The sequence below is a fragment of the Thermoascus crustaceus genome, assembly GCF_041956765.1.
Source record: "Thermoascus crustaceus strain CBS 181.67 unplaced genomic scaffold VTN00scaffold_3, whole genome shotgun sequence".
Classification (NCBI taxonomy): Eukaryota; Fungi; Ascomycota; class Eurotiomycetes; order Eurotiales; family Thermoascaceae; genus Thermoascus; species Thermoascus crustaceus.
Window position 1 is genome coordinate 1,758,344 of NW_027192529.1, and position 26,111 is coordinate 1,784,454.

Genomic DNA, 26,111 nt, shown 5'->3' on the forward strand with positions numbered 1-26,111 from the left:
TGTCACCTCCGCTCCTGGCTTGCTAGCCCTTATATCAATTTAGCCAAACCGCAGCCTCCTGCAGTAGCAAATAGTTACGGAGTATTCCGTACAGTACGATGGCATCTGGAAAATCGTTGGGGCCGAGTGCTCCAGAGCTGCACTATTCGACAAGCACGCTTCCGCGGGCCGACGCGTCTCGACGCGTTCAAGTTTAAGCGAGTGATCCGGCTTTTGGAGATGAAAGAAACCTAGGTACCAGGTCAGATCGCCCAAAGTTCGCGCGGCTAGACAAGATGCTAGACGGCTGACTCCCAGCTCAACTTTGCAGCGCGTGTGAGACATTGATTATTGGCGTTGTAAAATAGGTAAGGGTCGTCAATTTCGAGGATGTCGCTGTTCCTGCTTTCATTTCAGTGTCATTCTTATCACCATGGCGTAGCCTGCTCTCGGCACATCACGAGCTGTTGCTGCCTTCTCCGACAGCATATGGCATGCTTTGAGATGGGCCAGCTGAGAGAGGGAAAGCCCAAAAAAAGTAACGGAAACAGAGGTTTCTCGGCCAACGCTGAGAACGGTATTTGGGCACGAAAGGTCTTGCCCTTTCGCTCGCAGTATCAGCTCTCAGGGGGATCCGAATCTCCTCACTGTGTTCTCGAGGAGGAATGGAAGAAAGAGGGAGAGAAAGCGTCAAAATGGACGTGTGCGCAACTGGTTTGCAGAATGGAGCAGCTTAGGAGCGGGTGGACGTATGATCCACGAAAGCTGACAAGAGATAGAAAAAAGGAAAGTGCTCTTGTTTTTTTTTTCTCGAATTACCTCGAAGGACCGCTTGTGCTTATTAGAACACATGCATGGAAGGCTACCTACTTGGGCGAACAGATTGTACAGTAACCTGGGCTGCGTCTGGGAGAAGATTAATTGTTTCGCTTTCACTATCACAAAATCACACCTGTCAGTAGAACACAGGTACCCGCTCTAGACAGGCCCATTCCAAACAATCCAGTCCATCTCTAGTCACTCTTCACCCATCTACCTAATCTATCGTATCTTGTCTCTCGACAACTCCCCAATTCCAACTGACGCGCGATCATCCTCCTTCCTTAAGTAACAAATCCCACCAGCAGTCACATCCATGGATCAGAGCATCAATGCCGGAGGTCAGATGTCGAGTCGAAAAACTCATCCTCCGAGCTCTCGCCGCCCGTCTCCAAGTCGAGGCCATTCTCAAGCGCATGCCGGTCCGCCCACTCGTACATAGAGTCTGATAGCTTTTCAGCTGCCTCTGCGACTCTTAAAATCTTGCGTCTAAATCGCCGCGCCTCTGTCAGGTCGACGTCGTCCTCGTCAACCCTCTTCCTCTTGCGGCTGGACGAGGTAGGGTCGGGGGATCCAGAGCTCGAGCTGGAGCTTGAACCGGAGCCAGAGGGGCCCGGAGCAGAAGCAGCAACCTGCGGTTTGGACTTAGGAGCAGCAGGCCGAGGTAAAGGCTTAGTAGCCCTGGGACGGGGACGAGGAGGAGTAGCAGGAACAGGATAGAGCTCTGGGAACTCGGCGGTGGTAGTAGAGCTGGTTGAGGCAGCTGGAAAGAGAATAAACATGTTGGTCAGTCGACAATCAACGCTATCTTCGAACTATAACGTAGTAAACCTCATCCATCCACATACATTGCAACGAACATGCCTTGAACTGATAATGGCAGTTCGCACAACTACCCTTAAAAAACCCCTCCACCGAAACACACTTGGCAAAGGGTCCTGCTCCCTTTGCACAGCTGCGGCATGCAGGCTTGTTCCGAATCCCAGCTGCCTGGGCAAGGAATGATTCCTGGCCGATGACACTGTTTCCAGTGAAGTTGGCACCGCGGCGGAGTGCCACCTCACGTATAACAGGAAGAGTTGCGAGTTTGGTGGATGCAGGGGTTGACCAGGGGTAGGTAGGTTTACTTTTCGTAGGGGCTGAGTTGGCTTTTGCAGCTTTGGGTGCGGAGGAAGGCTTAGAAGAACTCATTGTTGCTTCCCCATGGGGTTCTTTCTCTGGAAGTAGAAGAAACAAAGTAGATAAGATATTAAGATGTTTTAAGAAGAAGCAAGAAGGAAAATTAGACCGCTCGAAGTCGATATGTCTGTAGGAGCAGTTAGTAGGTGATACGTTGGGGTCGTGTGAAAACGCGGTTTTTTTTTACCTGAAAGGAGGCAGGCATGCAGACGCGGTTAGCGTAGTCCCGGGGTCTGCAGTGATGGTTTTTTTTATTTCGAAATTCTTTTTGTGGGATTTCATTACCATTCACAAAGTCGTCGTCGTTGTTCTTCCAGAAGTAGATATGCGGTTAGGGCTGTTGGCGTTAGGGGTTGTTCCGTCGTCCAGATGCTGTGTTAGCAACTACCAAAGGGTGTCCCCGGGTATCTTTAGGACTGGTTACTTCAAAACCTACAAGTGTAAAAGCGCAGAGAGCTTTATCTTAAACCGCATTAGAAGTGTTGCAGTGAAGAGCTGCTATCACAGACTCGTCCGTGACGATATCTCCATACTAAAACGCGTCAGAGTTAGGAGCGCAGCCTCAATAACATCGGATATAGGCTTAGTTTAGCAAAAGGGACATCAGAGTCGAGATTAACTGGATTATTATCGAGGTAGTGGAAAAGTACATATCTAGATGATACCCATTGGGCAAATTGATGCTGTCTTTCGTCGATCGATCCAAGCCAAGAAATAGCCAAGGAATAGCTTAATGTAGTCTCTCGAGGTGGGAAAGTTACATGTACCAAGGATAAGCCCAACACAGCGAAAGAACATGCACAGTGCTCTATAAATATCGTCGTGGGCTCAGATGATCAGCAGGTTAAGAGATTCGGATCGACAGCTTTCACTCACAACGGCGTCATATCGGATTGAAGGCGAGTACGCTGGAATTACGCTTTATGTAGTACAGTGAATCTATTTCTGGGAATTGAAAGCTGGTATTACTAGGGCTTAACAACAGGTTCTACTTATACACAATCGAATATTAAGAGCCACCACAGGTATGCGTCGCGACTACTGACGACATGTCTAAACGGAACCGGCGGAGAGAACGAACCCTCCGTCCACCACGAGCGTGTGTCCGTTCAGGTACTGGTTCGTCACCGCGAAGAGGACCGCATTGCCCATGTCCCGTTCGTGCCCGGGCCGGTCGGCGGGCACCTTTTCCGACCCTGGCACGATATCCGGATAATCGTACTTGGGGAGGAAGCTCTTCTGCTTCTCGTCGCTCGTGAGGGTGGTCATCTCGCTGGCGAAGACTCCCGGAGCGATGTTGTTGATGCGGATCTTCAGCTTGGACGCGTAGACCTCGTGCGCGAGCATCTTTGTCAGGTGGACGGCCGCGGACTTGGACGTGTTGTAGTTGAAGTGGTTCTGGGAGATCTTGACTATGCCCGAGATGGACGAGGTGTTGAGTACGGTGCTGCTCCAGCCATGGTGCTCCTCGCTCCCCTTCTGCAGAAGTGGCAAGAAAGCGGCCGTCATGAAGTACAGCTGGCAGACGTTGATCCGGTAGACTTCCTCCCAGTCCTCGACCGTAACGGACGGGTCGTCGAAAAGGCTCTTGCGGAGATCATTCACATCTTGGTGCCGGGACGTTTGGCTGCTACCGGCTATGCCTGCGTTGTTGATGAGGATGGAGAGGTACTTCTCTCGCTTGGCGAACTCGTCGTAGAGCTGTGCAATGGACTCCTTTTTCGAAACGTCGGCAGTGAGGGGGATTATTTGCCCCGGAATGTCTTTCCCGTAGAGTTCGGCAACGCGATCGAGCTTTTCTTCTGTCCGACCAACGATGTAGACCTTGGCGCCGTTTACTGCGAGCGCTTGGGTGGCCATCAAGCCGATGCCAGAACCACCGCCGGTGACGAGCGCGACTGCGGAAATGTTAGCATTGAACGAATGGCCAGCCTGAAACAATCCCTTGCCTTTATCTTTGACGTTGAAAAGTTCTTCGACCTTAAAACGTTGATTGTCTTGTTGGGCATCCATTCTTGTCTCGGACGAAACCTGTACTCCTCTAACGTTGCCCGGATTCTGGTGTGATGGCATCAACGATCTCAAAGGCCTGAGAGAAAGCAGTGCGTGGAACATCCTGGATTTGGATGGTTTGCAGTTTCCTAGTCGGACAGCCTGTTTTAATGCTAAAGGGGCTGCCACAGTGACGTGCACCTGGGAGGAACATATTTGCCCTGGTCTGAACAGGGTTCTTATGAAGTCAGATGAACCTCGCATATGAGCAGGGGGCGTGATGCCTTTCCACGGCTTCCGGTATCAGCTGTCGTTGGTGGTTCTGTAGACCGACGTGTAAGTTCAACAATCTGGGGGCAATTGGGTACGTCAGCAAGTGCAAGGGAGATGCTATGTGCTGCTCCATTCAGTTAACTCTAGAAAATCAGGAGATATCCAGGTACCTTATTGGAAAACATACCCCAGTTTAGGCGAAGGCTGACGAGTTCAGGGCATCAATCATCATGACGTATCTTCGGAAATGCCATCCAGGACCTATCGGCTTGGGGTCATATCCGACGCTCTGGTTCCCAACGACATTTTCTTGCCATCAATAGCACTGATAGTCATATTTTGTCTATAGTATTGCGGTTGATCCCAGAAGGATTCCTAGTAAGGCCCCACTGACATGGGGTGTTGATTTGATGTTGCCCTCCAACTTCACTGCCAAAGCTCTGGCTGCCGCCGCCATAGCCACCTCATCTAATCAAAATCAGGCCCTCGAAATTGAGACCGTACTAGGACCTAGTACACCAGAGGCCACATCCGTTATTCCTGATCAATTACAACTTTGCATTCAAATCTCCCACTGCTTCACTCGCTGGAGCAACCTCAACCATCATCTTCCCCGTATTTGCGCCCGCGTAGAGGCTCACCAGGCCCTGAGGCGCAGCCTCCAGGCCGCCCTTTATAATGTGCTCTTTGCGCTTAATCTTGCCCTCAGCCAGCCATTTCCCTAGATCTCTCAGTGCGGTTGGGTATTCTTTTGCAAAGTCGAAGACGATGAAACCTTTCATTGTAACTCGTTGAGACTGTATGACATGAACGTCCTTAGGTCAAAATCTGCTCGCACAACGTAAAACACAAGGATTTACTCACGATGACCATCATATAATTCGCCGGCCCTCGGGGCTGTGCCGCATTATACTGACTGATCGCGCCGCAGATAGCAAATCGAGCATTCCTCGCGGCGCGGGCAAGACACGCATCCAGGATCTCCCCGCCGACATTGTCGAAAAAGACATCGATGTACTCGGGCGTCACGTCCTTCAGCTGCTTCTTCCAGTCACTGTCCTTGTAGTTGATCGCAGCGTCGAAGCCCAACTCGTTCTTCAGAAACTCGCACTTGTCCGCGGAGCCTGCCAGGCCAACAACGCGTTTGGCGCCCTTGATCTTCGCGATCTGGCCCGCAACCGAGCCTGTCGCTCCCGCGGCGCCGGAGACGATGACCGTATCACCGGGCTTGACGGCTCCAACGTGTAGCATCCCAAAGTAGGCTGTCAACCCCGTCATGCCCAGCACGGTCATGGCATCCATGGGCCGACATCCTTCGGGAACGACCACCTTCTGGACCTCTTTGGCACCGAGAATCGCGTACTCCTGCCAACCCGAATACGCGATGACCCATTCGCCGACCTTGAACCGGTCGCGCAGGTTGCTGCCAACGGAGAACCTGAGCAACACTGCTCCCGCGCATAATGGCGCCGCGCTCGACGGGGGCGATGTACGACCGCTTCGCCGTAAGCCATTGGCGCATGGCGGGGTCGAGGGAGAGATAGTGCACCCGGACGAGGACCTTGTCATCCGGAATGTGTTCCGGGATAGATGTCGTCCTGAGACCGAATGTCCCCATGGATAGGGACGGGTCGATAGCGGGGGACGGGGTGTTCACGTAGATGATCTGCTTGTTGGACCGGGACATTTTGGCATGTATCGCAGCCCGTACCTCTGTAGAATGTCCTGTGTTTGGTATTCTATCTCCGGGGACTGTGTTGATGGAAGAGAGAAAATATTTTCAGCTATTATAAACAGCAGCTCTGTGGCGCTGAAAGCCGCCCTTAAGACATGCAGCAGAAGTGCCTCGGGATCTCCGAGAGATCGAGGTGATCTGCACTCCCGCAACCCCATAAAGGCAGGGAAGCGCATACACCAGCTGATACATCGAAAACACAAATTCAAATTTAACCTAGTTAGTGAAAGGAATTATCAATATTTATGCAAAGTCTGTACAAGAGGCAGCGCAATACTTTGACTTCCTATCAGGTTCATGTGATTGTCGGTCGGGCCGATCCCTGTATAGGTCGGAATAAATAACGTTAACTAGTTAGTTAGTTAACTAAGCGCTGTTATTAGTCATCAATGCGAACGTAATCTATAAGCGAGCTGGCCATATAACGAGCTGGCCACCTACCCACCGCCAAATCTATTGAAACTGCAATTAGACTATCAACGCAGCAAATATTGAAGCTATATACACTATATATCAATTGCTTAGCGCCTAGAGTATTGCACCCTAGTATGACCTAGTATATTGCATGTGCTGCATCGCGGTGGTGCCCGCTTAGCTGGCCGTGGATCTGGCTGCTCAACCACCCCTTCCTGTCTTTGATCAGCTTCTTGAGCACGTTGCAGTCCTTCTGCACCTGTTAGAATACCCCCAGTAGCTATATAGGATCTAGGTTCATTTCTCTTCCTTTTTTGGCGTTAATTGGCAGCTTGCAGCTCCCTATTTTCCTGTGCAAGAAGGACTGCATTATGCATTGCAATCTGACAGCCCTTAACTAGTTGATCAAGAGCTTGATTTGCTGGACTTGGTGGACTCTTTGAATGCTGTTTCAATAGGCGCTTAAGAGCCTGGGTCTGACGCTCCAATTCCCTGATATTATGAGGTGTCTCAGGCACCCAGGATGCTGATTGATTGCTGTGAGATGTAGTAGGTGGTGTTGGTGTCTTCTCCATCTGAATATGAAGTTGTGAAAGCACTTGATCTGGCTGAATAGTAGGTTAGCCTGTTGACCTGCCAGTATATAACTAAGTAACAATGTGTTATTGAGCACAAAAGGACTAAGCTGTCTACATAGTGGTAATGAGCGTTCTTATATATCCAATCCTCTGTATACTATCTGTATACTCTCTCATAGTATACCCAGAGTATATCCAATCATAGTACTGATCCTTATATACTCTCTGGTGGCATCTTGATGATTGAAGCTGTTGAACGCGTCGCGTGGTGGGGAGTGTGTGCCGCCCGGGGGTTGATTGCATTATGCACATGCTCGCTGACGTAGCATCTGCCCATCCATCACAGCCTCTACTTGAAGACGAGCACAGCCCTTCTGCGGAGCACTCCTTCATATTATCAGGGACCTTCAGATCAGGCTCTATGGCCTGCTTTACTCCGTATACATCAATTTGGTTACCGCGTAACTTGCCAGCTCATCATATTTAAGGATGTATTTTCTACAGAACTATGCTGAGTTCAATCTGACGTCACTTGCCTGCGATGATGTAGGAGACCATATATGGGGATGTTGTCAGTATATAGACATGAACGACCGACACCACGTAAGTTAGGTGCTTCCATGGACAGTTTATTTACCCCTTTTTAGGCTCATTACAGGCTCTGCTCTTTTGTAAAGTACGTACGGTGCACATGGCGGTGACCGCTGGCCCCCACCAGAGCAGCCTTGCGAACAAGCTTGACCCCCGCGTCGACAGCTCGACAGGGACGACAACTGCAGCTGGTTCTGCAGCAGACACAAGCAGCCGTGGAACCGGACCAGCACCCACGACGGCTGGCCCGCATAAGTCGGACACAGCCAACAAGCTCGATCCCCGCGTGGACAGCGATCTAAATAACCAAGCTCAGTACGCCCCGGGCACAACGACCACCGGTGATAATCACCCAGGTGCTACGCAGCCCATGTCGAATCCGGAGAGCTCGAGCAGTGGACCGCATAGCTCGAACGTACTGAACAAGCTGGATCCCAGAGTGAACAGCAAGACCGGAGAGACAACGGCAAAGTCGACCAACGAGACCGGTACCAAGACGCCGACAAACAGTTCCGGGGTTGTGCAGGGCTCGTCAACCGGAGCTCCTGCCGCCCCCTCCAGTCAAACAAGCACAAAGGCAGGGGATAACGCGAAGAATGCCCCCCAGACCTCGAGAGGTAACTACAATCCATCCACTGGAACCGGATTCGATCCGCCTGGCGGAGGATCCAAAGGGAAGGGCACCACTGCTGGATCAAGCACCACGAGCAGCGGCGGCACAGACATAGGACAAGGTATCAAGGCCGCCGTGGCAGGCATCCACGTACGCCTAGATCCGTTTCTCTATTCCATAGAAATAGTTCTGACATTTTGAGCACAGGGTGCCGGCGAATCCATCCGCGGAACTTTCAACAAAGCCGTTGACAGTCTCTTCAACGACAAGGATGGCATGGCCAAGAACGAGGCGATTGCCCAAGAGGGCGAGCGCGAAGTTCAGACAGGGGACTTTGCTCCATCGACCAAGGCTCGTGAGGGCTTTAAAAGGGGATGAAGTTTGCAGTTGTCAATTTCACGACGGCATGATCAGACTTGTATTCAACGAGCTTATTTGGCACCACACGAAACTTTGTATATCAGCGACAGTCGAATGACTTCATGGATGGGATTTTGAGGACAGCAAAAGATACCACGGATGGGCGACTGTTTGGTTTGGAATAGCAATCGAGGAAATTCAACAAGAGCGTAGTAGGAAATACATGATAAATACAATTACCTAGATACTCTAAATAACTCCACCTCCAGATCTGGTGAATAGAAGTCGAAGCATGAAAAGCTGAACATAATCCCTGTAGATCACGAGAAGACCACGAGAAAATGCAAGCTGCAGATGACGGCCATGACGTGTTCCGATCTCACCAGAAGAGACAGACTGAGCCTATACGTATCATGTTGCCGGGGAATCGAGAGCGCTCGAGCCTGCAAGGCGCATTTCTTGCAGATCAGGCCTGCAGCAGACAGATCGCTGGTGCTCAGATCAGGCCAATTCCATGCACTGTGAGCTCAGCGAATAAAAGAGCTTGATCGTGGACGGGAAAGTAGTCTGCTTTGTACTCCGGACGTATGCAAAGACAAAGAGAGCAGAGAGATCAGCATGATTGTTGTCAAGACGCAGTTCATTCGCGCTAATCGAAGCTGCAGGCAGCACGCGCTAAGCCAAGCCCATGACGCTAGCACCACCAAGATAAATAGCGACTTGGCTAGATCGACTTTGCGCGAGGCTGTGCTAACGAGCATAACAACAATACTGGGGCGAAAAGGTGATGACTTCATGAACGTGCGGTAAAGCCGGAGCTCGCATATTAAAGGCCGAGGCGCCCCGACACCGCCGCAATGGAACGCTGGCGAATCGCGTTGCTTTAGCCCCATCGTTGGATGTGTCGTCCATGCTTGCTGACACGTTCTTTCAACAGATCTCTTCCTTTTTCTCTTTTCTGTTAGGCCTCTTTTCACCAAGTGGTTCCTCTGGTGGAACCCGGCCAGTTTTCTCCTCGTCCGCCGCGCTACCAGCGGCAAACCTGCGGAGGGCCGGATCCCATTTATACACTGCCCGTTCCCCCGGACTGGCCGGAAACTAATCTACAGAACACACTCTTCTGAGAGGATCCTTTGTGCTCGATGGACTCCATGGGTTCCCCACGCTTCCTGGGCTTGCGGGAGAGCAGCTTGGCGGGGTAGCGGAGAGTCCGTGCTTTCAACCTAAAGGCATATATATGTTCTTGGAGAGCTTTTTTCGACCTCACATCTAGCCATCATGACGAGTGGTAGCAGGGGCGAAATTGCCCCAATTGATTTACCTTCCAGACAGGAGAAAGGAAGGCTTGACGATGCTGGCACAGATGGCGACATCAACGGCCACCCCATCACCGGGACGGACGCTTTGAACTACACGGGCTCTGACAACGAGGATCCTCAAGTGAGGACTGCGGCCGTTGCAGAGGAAGACGAAGCGGATGATGTTCTGGGGGTCAGCATCAGCCATGCCCAGAGCCGTATGAAGGCACGCCGCACGCCCATGGAGGAGAAGAGCAGGGCGATGGAGCATAGCGGTGGATATTTTGAGCCCATTCCCGACACGCGCGCGGAGGGAGAGTATCTCCCAGAGATCAGTGCAGAACCAGAATCCATGGGTGAGCGGCAGTCTTCAGAATCGACACGGGAGAAGAAGAGAGGACGGACAGGAAGTCCGAAAGGCAGTATCAAGGACGGCCAACGGTCTGGCTTGACAAAGTCTATTCTGAAAGGCAGCCTGCCGGGAAACCGAACTCGTGCGTGGTCCGGAGATTCCATCTCGAGTCTCAAGTTCAAGAAGTTCCTTCCTGATCTCGGGTCGCTCACGAAACGGTCAACCTTTTCTTCATTGATATCTCCAGGGCACAGCCGCTCTCAGAGTCAGCCGTCTGCAAAGACTTCCACGCCTCAGGAGGCCGAACGGCAGAAGGACACTTCTGCGGATCTTCCACAGAAACCTTCCGGTGAAGAGGACGATAGGGACTCCGCTGGGGACGAGCCTGTTTCCGAACTGCAACCTCTGGACAACTCGGCCATGGCAACACACTCGTACCAGCGAAGACTAAGTACAAGCGGCCAACAGAGACCTAGTATAAACGGGACGCCCCTCAGCCTACGGAGGTCCGCCTCCGATCAATCTCTGTACCTGAGGAATCTGTCCAGAGCATCATCTCTCGAGAACCGTCCAGAGTACGAGAACGTGCATTCGCAGGTGAACAGCCGGTTTAAAGCAATCAAGGACACCCTGCAGGATTCAAGCAGCAGGTTGCTAAGCAAACCAGGCTTCAACTTTCAGGATCTCCGGAGTGACTGGGGTTATGGGCGATTCATCGGCGATTCGATACAGCGGAGAGAAGACAGTGCTCAGGAGCAAAGTGACAATGTTGCGCATGCTGCAGAACACAAAAGGGGCTCGCAAGCTAGGGCACGTTCGCCCAAGTCAGGACAGAATACTCTGTATCCTATCTTGACAGAGGCAATGTCTGAGCTGACCGGTGATGTGGTCGTATTGGGAGGCTACAGAGGGTCAATCCTGCGCTCCGCAAAGCCTCCTCATCGTCAGCTATGGGTTCCCATGAAGGTCGGGCTAAATCTGCGCAGGGTTGACCTTGAAGTCGGGCTAAGTCACGAAGACGAGGAAAAGATGGAGGAGTCCATCGTCGCGTCGGGTGTCCTGTCACATATTGGACCGGTTGATATCTGTCGCAGGCTGATCAACAAACTGAGCAAGTGCGAGAACGCCAGGGCTGGGAAGCTGCGCGTGTGGAACTACGGTTACGACTGGCGCCTGAGTCCTCATCTTCTCGCCCAGCGGTTGATCAAGTACCTCGAAGGTCTGCCATGCAACGGCCCCGACGTCCCACCGGAGAAGAGAGGAGCATATGTGGTCGCTCACAGTCTTGGTGGGTTGATCACTCGGCATGCTGTCAACCAGCGACCCGAACTCTTTGCGGGAGTTCTCTACGCAGGTGTGCCGCAACACTGCGTCAACATCCTCGGGCCTCTACGAAACGGTGATGATGTGCTGCTCAGTTCCCGCGTCCTCACGGCGCAGGTGAATTTCACATTCCGTACCAGCTATGCTCTTTTGCCTGAAGATGGCCGCTGCTTCATCGACAAGAGGACGAAAGAGGACTATCTCATCGACTTTTTCTCCGTGCAGAACTGGGAGTACTATCGATTCTCCCCGTGCATAGCGCCCCCTCTTCCCCCCCTTCTCACAGACCGAAGGAGTTTGATCGATACCATCCCCGGCGCTCTCCCCAAGATCGGGAGACGATTCTCCTCTGTCCTTGGCGGTAAAGAGACCGTGACAGAAGACCCCTCTGCTCCCAAACATGCTCGCGAAGAGGAGGCTGCGCAAAAGGTTCCACGAGAGAATGACCGGGAAGCCGTCGGTCCGACAAACACATTATCCGCCGCCGCGAACAAGGCCACCGCTGGAGCACCGACAATGGAGGGCGTCGTCGGTCCAACATCGACCCCGCGCACGTCTGCAACAGCGCCATCCGCGACTGCGTGTACGATTCCGCGGCCGCATGCCATAGCGTACCTTCGGCGGACCCTGGAGGAGGTCCTGCAGTTCAAGAAGGAACTCGCCTTCAACCCCTCCCACCAGTCCGAGAACCGCTACCCGCCATTTGCCGTGCTGTACGGGAAGTCCGTCCCGACGGTCTACGGTGCGAAGGTCGCGTCGCGCGAGCACATCCGGCATCAGGACGCGTACGAAGATCTTGCCTATGCCGCTGGAGACGGCGTGTGTCTTGCCTCGGCTGCCATGCTGCCTCCCGGGTACAGGATCATCAAAAATGGGCTGGCGAAGAGCGATCGCGGACATGTTGGACTGCTTGGTGATCTGGAAGGCGTGGGCCAGTGTCTCCTCGCGATCGCCAGAGGCAGGAGGGAGGGTGTCGGACTTGGTATTCCTTTGAGGGATGCCCGAAATCGCAATGTTGCGACTGCTTAATAATTTTCTCTATTTTTTTTATCAGCGTTGGCTGGCCATCATATCATGCCAGTGCAATGGGACAGACCCTTCTTGGATAAATTAATTACTCCTTTCGGCATCTCTTACCAGTATAGACGAGAGACGGTATAGAGTCGGTTTTGGGTTTTGGCGTTAATTCAATTATCTCAAACGCGATTTAATTTTCATGCATTTAAAGTCATTCTATTTTGTACCACGTCGACTGCCTCTTTTCATCAAAGCATATATACTGTACTGTACTTTATGTACATGTACATTGATACACATGGCCAAAGTTAGGCACCGAGATAAAAAAGGATAGACACGATGTACATGAGAAATGGCAATGAAAATTTACCTCGGAGATCCTGTTGTGGTCCAAGAATGTCTTCTGATCAGTTACTTGCAAAAAGGGAAAGGAATCCATAGGAAGAGAGGCGATACGAGGAGCTTCTGCGCCTTTCTCATCATGTCATATATGATCCTTTTCAACCTCCACTGCGGTAGCCATTGATTGACACGTATCCGCCCTGTAGGAGAATAAAACACAACATTGCCTCACTGAAGTCAGTTGCGATAGCAGACTTTTAATCATTAGAAGGTAGCTCATATGTTGTTCATCAGCAGGAAGAGTCTTTCAGTGCGCATATGAGTTCTGGCCAAATATCATCTTCATGGCCTTTCTAAACTGAGCCATAATAGATGAAAGCAGTAAGATTTATGTGCTGACAAACAGTGGATGCCGTCTTAGTCACTAGGTGAAGAGTATCTGGTGTGATGGAGGACGAGGCTCAAGGCTCAATTGTAGAGTGGGGAAAGTCAGATTCCGAAGACCGCAGCATACCTAGGTTTCCATAACCGCAGAATCAAGGATGTGTGAGCTGCGGCGCTTTATTTATTGACTGGAGCTGGATACCCTTCTCGTGCTTACTGTACCGTGAGTTCTTCACAGACCCTTTGACAGCCGGCAGACAGGTTTCCAACACTCCAGAGAAGACGGGTGTCGCAGCTAGCAAGGACCCCCTCTCCTGCCCCTTCTCCTCTTGTAGGCTATTTATCAAGGAGTAATTGACCTTCAAGTTCAAAGGTTTCATCGCGGCAACGCATGTCACGTACCAACTCACCTAGCTTTCTGCACGGTCTTCTGCAGCTGGAACCCTTGGCCTTTATTCTTGTCCCCGTTGGACTTGGTGCTGGCGTCTTTCAGCGCCTCTATCTGGCTGTCCGCGGGCAGCGTGTCTGGCTCGACGAAGAGAGAAACGAAGTGTACGTCCGAGAGCTCAATGTCGCTGTCCAGAAGCATGTTCCTGGCCGCTAGAACAAAATCCTTGTCCATGGCATATTCAATGACGCGAATCCTCCTTGGGCAGGTCCAGTCTGTCTTCTTCAGCGAGAGTCCTTTTGCCGTGCTCGTTGGGGCGGTCTCTAAAGCTTGACACCATTGCGAAATGTGTCGAGTGCAGTGGTCTGGTTTGTCCGCCGGCATTGTGTTTGGATCGACGAAGAGAGCAAGCTTAAAGCACGGCCACATAGCTCCGGTGTTGACATCAATCCAGCAACTGGAAATTTCAGCATATGCATAGCACAGGAAGTACCGAGGAAGAATCACTTACATTAGGCTGTTGACAGCAGAAATGCACAAGCGCAGACTCGGGGCACCCGCGTATGCCAGTCCATTTTTCTTGACGAAAAAATTCTATCCGGATGACCCGGACATGCTACCGCATTGCTGCAGGTCTGCCCTGGGGTGGAACTGTGAGATAATACTTCCTTGGTTGATAATGCTCTCTAGAAGCTTTCTCGAATGGAGTTACAACCAAAAGAGCATTATTTAGCCATAGCTGACCAGTCTTCTAAAGTGCATCATGCACTCCCTGAGACTGGGGGTAAGAAATTGGCTGGCAACCTGAGGTTTTCGAGTGGTATATGACTGACGAGTAGCCCGCCGACTTTGTCTTCGTATATATGAGCTACTCTAGAATGTCTTTGACCTTGGTTCAGAAGTTGCTGGATGACACAAAGTATCGTTATGGGCTCATTATTTGCTCTTCCATGGTAGAATTCACATAAATCATCCGAAAGCTGTACAGACAGTTATAGTCAGATAGCTAAGTACCGACCGTGGTACTCGTATCTTCGTTCAGGAGTTCAGTGATCAAGATTATTGTGAAGCTCAATGTGGAATTAACTTGGCAGGGATACCTATTTTGTATGATAGAGATAGGGAAGCAAGAATCGGGTATATAAAATTGCGTGGATTTTATATTGCTGTACTATGGAAGTTCCCTCATGTTCATGATCGAAGTGTGGAGACGTAAAAGAGAGAAGTCGCAAAACCGGTCAGAAAGGGGGTTAACATAGAGCGGCGGAAGGCTGGTGAATCAAACAAGGTTACCTGCCTAGGTGGGTATCTGATCGATCCTTCACTTCACCGCAAGCACCAAAGTCGGGAATCAAATACAGTGCATGCTATCATGATAGGTATGAAGCTGTCACTGGAAGCGAAAAGGTTGGGACATTCCAACCGATACAGTTTCATTGCACGCTATACATTAACTATAAGCATCGCATTCAATACATACAATTCATATATATATATCACAATGCATATGTACACGTATGTACCTAGATATGCCGTTACATTCACATTCACATCAAGCTGGTCCTCCCGCCGATCTCTCGGGCGCCCTCGCCGTTGGGCATCTCGCCGTTCCTGCCGACGACAAATTCGTGATAGATCGCCTCGAGACGCTTCCGCTCCGCCTCGCTGAGCGAGCAGCGCGTGCTGGCAAGAGAGCGCTCGACGTGCTCCCAGCGGATGACGACCTCGTCTCGCGGATCCTCCTGGGTGGCGCCATTCGTGACCGCTGGTAAAGCGTCTGCGGCACCGCGCTCAGACTGGCGCTGACGCTTGCGAGCCTGCTTCATCGCCTCGAGCTTGGCGGCCACAGCTGCAGGGGGAGCCAGAGCTGGTGACACACTACCGCGGGTGGCAACTGCGCTGTCATGCTCTGAAGCAGAATACAGAAACTGAATGAAAGATTTGCTAGAGCCATTGGACTTGCTGGAAGCCGCGGAGGCGCTAGGCTTCCTGTTGGCTGGCTTGCCGGACATTCGGTCTCCCAGGATGTCGTGGATAGCTTCCAGATGTGCGTTGTAAACGACAGCCTGCAGATCGGCCCCCGAGTAGCCCTCCGTTCGGGCGGCGATATCATCGAAACGCGAGACAACCTCATCGCTCAGGTTTAGCTTCTTGCTGACAGCCCGGATGATGTCGACCCTGTCGTCATGAGACGGCATATCGCAGAGCAACGACTTGTCGAGACGACCGGGACGAAGTAGTGCAGGGTCGATCAAGTCGGGTCGAGACGTTGCTGCAAGGACGTACACCCCGGACAGGCCTTCCGCACCATCCATCTGCGTGAGAAGCTGGTTGACGACACGGTCCGTGACACCCGTGGAGTCGTGGCCACGCTTGGGAGCGATACTGTCGAACTCGTCGAAGAAGAGGATACAGGGCCTGGCGGCCTCGGCCCGCTCGAATAGATCTCGCACGCTCTTCTCGCTGGCTCCGATGTACTTGTTCAGGATCTCCGGGCCCTTGACGCTGATGAAGTTCAGCCCACACTCGCCGGCCACCGCGCTGGCCAGCAGCGTCTTTCCACAGCCCGGGAAGCCATAGAGAAGGAGACCCGACCGCAGACGGAGAGGGCACTGCGCGAAGATCGGTGCGTACTTGGTGGGATACTGCAAGGTCTCCAGGAGTGTCTGCCGCGTGCTGTGGAGGCCACCGATGGAGGAGAACGTCGTCGACGAGGTGGTGAGTGTGACGTTGCGGAGCGACGCCGGGGTGAAGCCATCGAGGGCGCGCTCGAAGTCGTCCTTCCCGAGGGTGATCGTCGTTGAGGTCGCAGAGGTGTCTTGAACGGAGCGTATCAGGGCTTCGTTCCTAGCGCGGGCGACCAGCAGGACCAGGTCTCCTGGCATGTAGCCGTCCGTCTTGCCAGCAAGGTCGAGGAAGTCCAGGTCCCGCGAGAGGACGAAGCCATCACTGCCCGATGAGCTCGGGCGACTGCCAGGATTCGACGGATCCAGCCAGGAATCCTGTGTGGACGCGCTTTCGCTCCGAGAGTGGCCGTGCCCGTTCATCACGCTGGGGCCTCTGTCCTCGCTGGTGAGCTTCTCCAGGACCTTGCGGCGTCCCTCCTTGTCCGGTGCCTTCAGAGTGATGATCTCCCGGACCACATGGCCTCCAACGATGATATTGTTCAGTGACTCCTTGGACTGCGCTGTCGCCAGCAGCACGACTGACGAGGACATCGTGCAGTGCTCCCGGACAACGGAACAGACAATCTCGCTGACCTGGCGGCTGCGTCCGTTCTCGCCTCCCACCTGGAGTTCGGTCTCGACCGGACACAGCTTGTCCAGATCGTCGAGGATCACGATCGCACGACCTCCGAGACGGGCACACCAGGACGCTGACATGAAGAGCCGGTTGAGGGTCTCTTTTATCGTCGAGACTCGGGTCTCGTCGGTGACAAGCTTGCGGCAGGAGAAGTACGTGGCATTAAACAGATGCTCGTCCCGCAGACGGTGCGCCAGCAAGTGACAGAGTGAGGTCTTTCCCGACCCCAGTCCACCGGTCAGCAGGATCGACGACGACCGAGTCAGCTCTGACAGGCTTTGACTGATGGTTGAATCGATGCCCACCATCTCAGGAGGAGACGCTGGAATCCGCTCGTCGGAAACGGGGGCGAGAGACGGGTCGACAGGCTTGGGTATCTCGGACTGTACGTCGATGGCGAGTTTGTCTTCCGATCCCAGCAGCCAGCTGCAGGTTGATTTCGCCGCATCGGCGGAGCTCTTCAAGGGCGGGTCAAACCGAACAATGCCGCCATCAAACGTAGATGTAGGGGTTTCCATCTTCGGCAGGATCATGCCGTCGGTGAGAGGGCCCGACAGCAGCCCGATGTCAGAGCCGGGATTGCCGTAGCTGACTTTGATGCGCTCCGCCAGTGCCTCTCTGGACGCAGCGGTGTCCCCTCCAAACTTCAGTCCATCCTTCTTCTTCGAGGCGTCGGATATGAATGGGTAGATCTTGAGCGACTTGACCGAGGATCTCTGCAGACCGGGAGGAGCTGCCTCGACGCGCACTATACCGCCGACCATTCCCTCCGCGCTTAGCGCTGCGCATAGAAGCGAAGAGACGGCGACATGGTGCTCGTCAGGGCCGTCGTCCCACGGTATCACCTTGGCTACGAGTTTCGTCGCTGGACGGCCCGCATCGCTCGACTCTTGCTCCTTCTGGTGCAGTTGCTGCTGGGGATCGACAGGAGCCTGCAGGCCGGCCGGCCGGACGATCGAAACACATACCCAGCCGGCTCCTCTAAGCTCGTTTGTCGCGAGGAGGTCCCGATCGATCCACACGCGGAAGCCGTCGTTGCTCCGGTCGTCCGCATCCTCGTCGAACCACTCGTCGGCGAACTGGCGGTCCACACCTCTCAGGTAGACAGCGCCGCGGGTTGTTGAGTCTGCACGGCTGCTCTTTGGTCGCACCGTGCTGCTTGTACTTCTCCCTCCGGTGCTCTTGCGGCTGCTGTTTGTAACACTGCGACTCTCGCGCGTCCCTCTCGTCGTCTTCGGACGAACCTTGGGGGCGACAATGACTTCGGCGTCGGGGGCAATCTTGGCAAACGCGGAGGTGGCGGGCGCAGGAGGCGTGAGGGAGGTGATGACAATATTGGCGGTAGATGTAGGAGAGAGATGTAGTGTAAGCGGGTGTACGTGATCCGCCTGCGCTGAGGCATCGTTGAACGCAGGATTTGGCAGAGCGCGGATCTGAGAAAGGAGATTCAGCTCCAAAAAGGTAGCATGAAGCTCGATGACTGCAGAAGTCAGCCAGGAACAGAGTAAGCCCAAACATGAACAAAGCAGGAAGAGTGACATACTTTCCCAGTCTGCAGGGGTCAGAGGCTCGATGTTGATGGTGTGCGCCACGGGAGGGTCGACGTGAAGGAATATCCCAACCTGGGTGGTCAGCATCCTGACGACAGCATTCTCCAGAAGCCTGAACCTGGACTCACCTTCTGTCCTTCCGTCAAACCCAGCACTCTTCCAAATGCAGAGTCTACCTCGACAACCGCCACCTCATGCTCTCTGGCGGATGCACCGATGCCGTCCTTCCCAACCACAGGAGCAAGCTTCCGCTTGCTGGACATCCCCGTCCATCCCAGGTACGATGACCGCTGCGCGGAGCTGGCTTGCGAGCTGGACGACCGGTACTGCAGCTCTACGATGACATTCTGCGCGGTCTGGCCATATGTCAGCTTGAGCAGAACAACCGGGGCGGACGAGGGAGCTTACCGCGTTGGCGTTGACCAGCAGGGAGACCAGCGACGGCGGCAAGTTGACGAGACAGTTCTTGAGGGGCACCAGGGCCACCTCAGCCGTCGTGGAGGACTTTCTGGGCGCCATTCGAGACACTGAGATGGCAGGATGTCGACGAGCTCGAGCGCTTCTCCAGACTTCTCCGGACTCCGCAGACGCTCCGCGGCCCGCTGGCCTGAGCCCGGACCGAGGCTTCTTCCACCCCGACCACGTGCCCGCCGCTACTCTGCTTTCGGCCTAGTTGGTGATCTCCGCGCTAGACCAGAAACGGAACGCGCGTCGCGCGTCGCGTCGCGTCGGCGCCAACGCTCCGGCATCTCCAACCTTCGCCTTCAAACTTCGTGTTCAACGAGATATAATCTATCCCCTCCGTCACCTCCAACCCCCGAGCTTCGGTGACGGCCTGCCACCATGTCTCTGCTCCAGTACCCGGCGCCTGTCGACTACGCCGCCCAGCACGAGGCGTTCAAGGACTTTCTCAAGCACTTCAAGACCTTCGAGTCGGCATCCGAGGCTGCGGCGACGGAAGCAATTGAGGATCTGCACATCGATGGCGATGCCACCAGCGATGAATATGACTTCATGGACGATGCGGAGGAGGAGGATGGTGCCCAGAGGTCCCGAACGGACCGGAGGAAGCGACGGGACCCAAAGCACAAGTACATGCAGATGCTGCAGGAGGTGGCCGACCGAGAAAGGACGAACATCCTGATCGAGCTGGATGATCTGGAGACGGTGAGTTAGCAATTGCATCTGCGACGGTTCAGGCAGCCGTTTAACATGCCTGCAGTTCGAGAAGTCGCTTCCCGATGACACGAATCTGAAGCTAGTCGAATCGATTCAGCGCAACACCAAACGCTACATCGACGTTTTCTCCCAGGCCGTGGATGAGGTGATGCCTAAGGAGACGAAGGAGATAACGTGAGTGACTGGTCGATCGCAGCTAGTTAAACCACCGCTGACCCTTACGAAGATTCAAGGATGACGTGCTGGATATTATCATGTCTCAGCGTGAGAAGCGCAACGAAACTATGGCCATGGCTCAGGAGGCCGACATGGATGCCGCGATGCCGCCGTCGATGTTCCCGCCCGAGCTCACCCGCCGGTATACCCTTAACTTCAAGCCTCTGACGCCTTCGGGGTCGAGCAGCGAGCGCAGCTCCAAGGCGCTCGCCGTCCGGAATCTCAGAGGAGAACACCTGGGCAGTCTGATCACGGTGCGCGGTATCACCACCCGTGTGTCGGATGTCAAACCCGCCGTCCAGATCAATGCCTACACCTGCGATCGTTGTGGAAGCGAAGTCTTCCAGCCGATCACTTCGAAACAGTTCCTTCCGATGACCGAGTGCCCGTCGGAGGAGTGCAAGAAGAACAGATCCAAGGGTCAGCTATTCCTCTCGACCCGTGCGTCCAAATTCGTGCCGTTCCAGGAGGTCAAGATCCAGGAGATGGCGGACCAGGTTCCCGTGGGCCACATCCCGCGGACCCTGACCGTGCACTGCCATGGCAGTCTGACGCGACAAATGAACCCCGGCGACGTTGTCGACATCGCCGGTATTTTCCTGCCCACGCCGTACACAGGCTTCAGGGCTATTCGGGCAGGTCTGCTGACAGACACGTATCTGGAGGCCCAGCACGTCACCCAGCACAAGAAGGCGTACAATGACCTCGTCATGGACAGCCGGACGCTGCGGAGGATCGAGCAGCACCGGAATTCGGGCAACATGTACGAATACCTCGCGAGGTCCATCGCCCCGGAGATCTACGGCCATCTGGACGTGAAGAAGGCGCTGCTCCTGCTGCTGATCGGAGGTGTGACCAAGGAGATGGGTGATGGCATGCACATCCGTGGAGACATCAACATCTGCCTGATGGGTGACCCTGGTGTGGCCAAATCGCAGCTGCTCAAGTACATCACCAAGGTCGCTCCCCGGGGCGTGTACACGACAGGTCGCGGAAGCAGTGGCGTCGGTCTGACTGCGGCCGTCATGCGGGATCCCGTCACGGACGAGATGGTGCTGGAGGGAGGTGCTCTGGTTCTCGCAGACAACGGCATCTGCTGTATCGATGAGTTCGACAAGATGGACGACGCCGACCGGACGGCCATCCACGAGGTCATGGAGCAGCAGACCATCTCCATCTCCAAGGCGGGCATCACGACCACCCTCAACGCGCGGACGTCGATCCTCGCGGCGGCCAACCCGCTGTATGGACGCTACAACCCGCGCGTGTCCCCCGTCGAGAACATCAACCTCCCCGCGGCCCTGCTCTCCCGTTTCGACATCCTCTTCCTCCTGCTCGACACGCCCTCGCGCGAGTCCGACGAGGAGCTCGCGAACCACGTCACCTACGTGCACATGCACAACAAGCACCCGGAGACCGGGGAGAAGGGCGTCTTCTTCACCCCGCACGAGGTCCGCCAGTACATCGCCAAGGCGCGCACCTACCGCCCCGTCGTCCCGCAGTCCGTGTCAGACTACATGGTGGGCGCGTACGTGCGGATGCGGAAGCAGCAGAAGCGCGACGAGGCCAGCAGGAAGCAGTTCTCGCACACCTCGCCCCGTACCCTGCTCGGCATCATCCGTCTGTCGCAGGCCCTGGCGCGCCTGCGGTTCAGCGACCAGGTCGTCACCGAGGACGTGGACGAGGCGCTGCGTCTCATCGACGTCAGCAAAGCGTCCCTGTACCACGACGGCCAGACCGGCACGGACCAGAGCCCCAGCAGCAAGATCTACAACCTGATCCGCGCCATGCGGGAGAGCGGCGCCGCAGCCGTCGGCGACGGCGACGACGGGGAGCTCAGCATGAAGAAGGTCCGCGAGAGGGTCCTGGCCAAGGGCTTCACCGAGGACCAGCTGATCATGGCCATTGACGAGTATACCAACTTGGATGTAGGTTTTCTTTCTTCCTTTCTTCCTAATCCCGTTTTCGGTTCTTTGCAGTTCACTGACTTTCTGTTCTGCAGGTCTGGCAGGTCACCGGCAACGGGACCCGTCTGGTATTCATCGAGACGGGCGAGGATGATGATGATGAGGCTATGCATATGTAATGTTTTCTTACCAGGTATACCTCTGTTCATATATCTGTTTTTCTACTTTGTTTATGTCTTCGTTTTCATGGGGTGTGGGACCGGGTTTGTGATGGCGTATGTTGTGTTAGACAGTCCCCTGGGGATTCCGAAATCAAAACATTCGGTTCGTTCCAATATGCATCTGCTTCTGTCGTAAGAGTTTTACGATATTAGGCGCTACTTGAAGCCAAAGAGTCTGCATCTTTTATTTCTCCAACTAGAAAAGTCTCATTCCAACGTGCAAAAAAGATAAGAATTTAATGCGATTAAGGACATACATTTTTTTGGCATACTGTCTGTGCTGATTCTTAGAATAAGATTTCCCCATGACGGAACAATTCCTAGTACTTACCAATACTGTCAGATATTAATGTTTAACCATTTGACTTTAGCAGTTTGGATGGAATGAAGCTCAATGATATTGTAATGACTGCAGATACTGGATTGCATAAAAAAGAACATTTGCTTGAGCTGCCAGTATTTTTCTAGCTAGCTGTGAATCCGCATTCAAGAGATTCTGAACAGAAAAATCGGAAATAAGTACCGACCTTTATGTCGTGAATCACCGAGCGAGACAGAAAACCTTGTAGAGTCGAAAGAAGTAAATCTCAGATCTGCACATATCCAGAATTGAAACAAATTTGAACCACAGACTAAGAATTGATAGACCTTAGGTGGACATCTCGTCGAAAAAACATAGCCCGTAGTTCGTATCGCAGATCACATCAGGAAGCAATGCTTGATTGTCTCATAAGGTGAAGATAAACTGCGTGCTCCGGTCGAAGTTTGAGTTGAGAGACAGCAAGACGGTACAACAGGCAAAGGAGACTTGAAGCTTCTAAGAGCAGTTTAGCGGGGTTTGTCAAAGAGACCTATCCTGAAAGCCTGGGGATTGTACTTCACGCCAGCCATGCAGCCGGGTAAACAACTCAGCCTCCATTCACCGCGCTGGTTGCGGCCCTTCCTGAATTTCCCTCATCATGTCTGTTCCAGGAGGGAAATCAAACTCGGATGATGCTACACCCGCACCGCGCATATTACAGAGCACGGCCTGTTCGTAGTGCCAACGCAACAGAAGCATCAATGACGCTCAAAGGATTACCTGGCTGCCGACGGACAGGATCCAAGACCTTGCCATGGTATTTTCTAGGCTTTTGGGCGAAAGCTCTGCACCCTGTAGCCATCATTTGGATTGACGGCGATCGAATAATCATCCGCAAAGACGATGAATGCTCGAATTGACTAAGATGCCATTCTGAGGAGGGTTTAACCCCACTGGATGATTGTGTGTGATGAGCTGGGCAAATCCATGGCTAGCAAAAAGTTGATCAAGGGCCAGAGGAAAGATGTAAGTAGCTTCGAAGCCAACCCATCTGTCATCAACTGCTTCGTAATTGATATCGCCAGTGACTACACAGCGTCCATCGCGTTGTCTGATTTGGTCGCGGAAAGCAGTTTCTCTGATTGTGCTGGACAATGAAAGTGTACGAGAAAAGAAAGTTCATCACTGGTACAAATTTGCTGTCCTGGTATTTGGGGAGTGAGAATGTTCGACCGTGCTGGAGAACTTGATTAGTAGGAGCTAATGGAGCGTTTGAGCCATATCGACATGCATGAAATCCGCCGCTTGCAGTGAACACAACGTTGAGCATGTCGAGGAACTGAGCCCTGGTGAGATTGTTCGCGGCACAAAGTCCGCCCCGGATTTCGCCAGGAGCGGACGCGAATTCAATCCACGCGTTGCGCGAACCTGAGCGATATGGAGGCATTGTTATAGCTTCAATTATGACATTAGAAAGAAGGTTTATTAAATCCCCAGAAATGAGAACTCTCCTAGGTAAGGTGGCTCACTGCAGAGAATCAGAGAACTAAGCAGAGCTCAAGTGCAAATGTCTTGAGATAATACGGGCCCCCGGGTTCACGTGGAGTATGGTAAGAACGAGCAGTAAAGCGAAGCGAGAGAGTAGAAAGGCTCTAAAACTTGGAGAAAATCGAAGATAAACTTGAGATAAAGAGATAGCTGAAGGAATATTTGAGATGTGAGATAATGGAAGCAACACCTAAGACGTAGAGATAGTTGAAAGGACAACTGAGATAGAGAGACAGCTGAAGGAAGATCCCAGATGAGCTGGCAGAGACTCAATTTATAGAAATGTCAAAACAGAAAAAATGGGTGTGTCATTGTCCAGATGAATACTACCTAGGCATCACCTTCGCTATTGTTATTCACTGCTTCCCAGGGAGTGAAGCAAACCCACCATTTCGCATGGCTGTCTTCGAAGACGTGACTCAGTTACAGCCTTAGCCAGATAAGCTTGAGCTTTCCAATTCCATGTCTCTCTGACGTACTACACTGAGTAGGAGTGAAAATTAATAGGGACCATCTTCCCATCATAATACTGATTTCAATGCATAATGCAGGAACAAGCCAAAAATTTTGAATTAGTACGAAATGCCAATTTCTTTGCAATTCCAGCGTCTTATGATGCTACGGCCTTTGTATGCATCTTTTGAGTTATTATAAGGCCTTTTTAATTTCTACAGGTGTTCTATGACGCAATGAGATCATTGGCGAAAGGAGACCACGTGATAAACTACGCCATCCTGATTAGGCTAACATGGATTGCCTTCATTTATCATGTTCCTCAACCATCAACCTCTGTCGATCGGCATGAATAAGACGTCAGATAGGATTTTGCTCAAAGCTCTGGAATCCAAAGATGGCCAAATAGCATTAGTGTCTTATGTAATTACCTAACCACCAGCCCCATGGGTTCTATACCTTAGACCACAGCGTTACACTATCCCATCATAGAGAGAGAAGATAATCTCAGCTCAAACAGAACACTGATCATAAACCGGTACCTCAGCACAAAGATCCGGCCCGGCCCCAGCATGGTTATCACAGAGCGTATCGCACACCGTGTTCTCGGGCGTGAACACCAAAAAGCCGTAGTTGGGCATGTTCAGCCGGAACTGCTTGCCCCAGTCCTGGTTCTCCTTGGACGCCTTGTATCCGGCCCGGCAGGCGCAGTGGAACTGGGTGCCCGTGTTGATGCACGAAGTGGTCGGGTCGCAAGAGTTTTGGCCCGAGAGGGGGTTGCAGGTGCCGCAGACGGGGATGGGAGGGATGGCGGCCACGAGGGAGGCAGAGGAGGTGAGGAGGAGGACGGTGAGGGCGCGGAGGGTGACCATTTTGTATAGTAGGTGGTTTTGGAGGTAGGTAGGTACCTAGGTATAGGTATATTATATAGAGATAATGGATTAGAGGGTAGAATTGGGTTGTTTTCTATTGATTTGATTCTGTGGATTTCTTGATGTCGATCCGAGGCAGGTTCCTTTTAGCCTTTATATACCCTCATCCACATCCCGGGAGGGCTCGAAGGACTCCAGCGTCGAGCAGATGTCAGGCCGCCAAGCTGACCGGCTTTCACCTAATGAATCCGTGCCTCTGTTCAGCTGATCCAGCTCCATCATGTCTCAGTCGATGGTTTCCACTATGGCAATACCGTCGACTGGTCGAGTCCCAGAGACAACGATTTGCCTCTCGTCATGCGTTAGAGCGGTACCCAAAGAACGCTCAACACATAAGACATGGATACTACAGCTGTGACATATCCGGCCGTAGTCCCTTTTCAATGTCTGACAGCTGATAGCCCTGTTTCGCTGAGGTATCCGAGTATAACTGCCGGAGGAAGAATAATAAAACCACTCAGGAAGGTATAGTTCAGAGCACTAATTTCTATTCTAAATGGTCAGTAAGACAATCGACGCATATTGGTGGCTTCAAATTCAATACGAGGAATGGCTGGAACATCATCCAGAATTCAACCTCTTCTCGCCTGTCACCACATCGGATTGGAGGGACATAGCTGTCATGGTCTCAGAGTCAAAAAGAGGATGAGAAAGTTAGTGGACGCCTCTCGTCTAGGCTCGCGAGGTAGTGGAGAGATGTGGGACGAGACGGTTTGCCGGGAATCCGGGGGTGGATACCTAAGCTATCTTTAGAACCGACGCCAACCGTTCGCGTCCTTGTGGAAGGTTTCCGTCTGCTGCAAATCCTAGACCGTCAAAATGCTCGATAACCATGGGAAATGTGCTCTCCTCGAATTGATCTAC

At 52.9% G+C, this 26,111-nt stretch overlaps 10 protein-coding genes across 10 annotated transcripts; 4 read left to right on the top strand and 6 right to left on the bottom strand.

The window, feature by feature from the left end:
- Positions 1 to 2: 2 nt before the first annotated feature.
- On the bottom strand, positions 3 to 324 carry VTN00DRAFT_5825 (uncharacterized protein; the record flags this gene model as incomplete). The annotated part of the gene is made up of 2 exons (XM_069432398.1): positions 3 to 28; positions 93 to 324. 2 exons carry the CDS (start codon positions 322 to 324, stop codon positions 3 to 5), a joined length of 258 nt encoding a protein of 85 aa, XP_069288262.1.
- Positions 325 to 1,127: 803 nt separating this feature from the next.
- VTN00DRAFT_5826 (uncharacterized protein) lies at positions 1,128 to 1,989 on the bottom strand (the record flags this gene model as incomplete). The annotated part of the gene is made up of 2 exons (XM_069432399.1): positions 1,128 to 1,561; positions 1,647 to 1,989. The coding sequence occupies 2 exons, from the start codon at positions 1,987 to 1,989 to the stop codon at positions 1,128 to 1,130; spliced, it is 777 nt and encodes a 258-aa protein (XP_069288263.1).
- Positions 1,990 to 3,030: 1,041 nt separating this feature from the next.
- On the bottom strand, positions 3,031 to 3,990 carry VTN00DRAFT_5827 (uncharacterized protein; the record flags this gene model as incomplete). The annotated part of the gene is made up of 1 exon (XM_069432400.1): positions 3,031 to 3,990. One exon carries the CDS (start codon positions 3,988 to 3,990, stop codon positions 3,031 to 3,033), a length of 960 nt encoding a protein of 319 aa, XP_069288264.1.
- A 369-nt stretch (positions 3,991 to 4,359) lies between these two features.
- VTN00DRAFT_5828 (uncharacterized protein) lies at positions 4,360 to 5,929 on the bottom strand (the record flags this gene model as incomplete). Its single annotated transcript, XM_069432401.1, has 5 exons — positions 4,360 to 4,366; positions 4,430 to 4,446; positions 4,884 to 5,039; positions 5,107 to 5,680; positions 5,736 to 5,929. 5 exons carry the CDS (start codon positions 5,927 to 5,929, stop codon positions 4,360 to 4,362), a joined length of 948 nt encoding a protein of 315 aa, XP_069288265.1.
- Positions 5,930 to 7,660: 1,731 nt separating this feature from the next.
- Positions 7,661 to 8,551, top strand: VTN00DRAFT_5829 (uncharacterized protein; the record flags this gene model as incomplete). The annotated part of the gene is made up of 2 exons (XM_069432402.1): positions 7,661 to 8,323; positions 8,381 to 8,551. 2 exons carry the CDS (start codon positions 7,661 to 7,663, stop codon positions 8,549 to 8,551), a joined length of 834 nt encoding a protein of 277 aa, XP_069288266.1.
- Positions 8,552 to 9,811: 1,260 nt separating this feature from the next.
- VTN00DRAFT_5830 (uncharacterized protein) lies at positions 9,812 to 12,535 on the top strand (the record flags this gene model as incomplete). Its single annotated transcript, XM_069432404.1, has 1 exon — positions 9,812 to 12,535. One exon carries the CDS (start codon positions 9,812 to 9,814, stop codon positions 12,533 to 12,535), a length of 2,724 nt encoding a protein of 907 aa, XP_069288267.1.
- An 866-nt stretch (positions 12,536 to 13,401) lies between these two features.
- VTN00DRAFT_5831 (uncharacterized protein) lies at positions 13,402 to 14,021 on the bottom strand (the record flags this gene model as incomplete). Its single annotated transcript, XM_069432405.1, has 2 exons — positions 13,402 to 13,585; positions 13,660 to 14,021. The coding sequence occupies 2 exons, from the start codon at positions 14,019 to 14,021 to the stop codon at positions 13,402 to 13,404; spliced, it is 546 nt and encodes a 181-aa protein (XP_069288268.1).
- Positions 14,022 to 15,184: 1,163 nt separating this feature from the next.
- Positions 15,185 to 19,009, bottom strand: VTN00DRAFT_5832 (uncharacterized protein; the record flags this gene model as incomplete). Its single annotated transcript, XM_069432406.1, has 4 exons — positions 15,185 to 18,420; positions 18,484 to 18,562; positions 18,619 to 18,846; positions 18,899 to 19,009. 4 exons carry the CDS (start codon positions 19,007 to 19,009, stop codon positions 15,185 to 15,187), a joined length of 3,654 nt encoding a protein of 1,217 aa, XP_069288269.1.
- Positions 19,010 to 19,333: 324 nt separating this feature from the next.
- VTN00DRAFT_5833 (DNA replication licensing factor MCM7) lies at positions 19,334 to 21,971 on the top strand (the record flags this gene model as incomplete). Its single annotated transcript, XM_069432407.1, has 4 exons — positions 19,334 to 19,657; positions 19,713 to 19,843; positions 19,896 to 21,813; positions 21,888 to 21,971. The coding sequence occupies 4 exons, from the start codon at positions 19,334 to 19,336 to the stop codon at positions 21,969 to 21,971; spliced, it is 2,457 nt and encodes an 818-aa protein (XP_069288270.1).
- Positions 21,972 to 24,630: 2,659 nt separating this feature from the next.
- VTN00DRAFT_5834 (uncharacterized protein) lies at positions 24,631 to 25,196 on the top strand (the record flags this gene model as incomplete). The annotated part of the gene is made up of 2 exons (XM_069432408.1): positions 24,631 to 24,729; positions 24,780 to 25,196. 2 exons carry the CDS (start codon positions 24,631 to 24,633, stop codon positions 25,194 to 25,196), a joined length of 516 nt encoding a protein of 171 aa, XP_069288271.1.
- Positions 25,197 to 26,111: the final 915 nt, after the last annotated feature.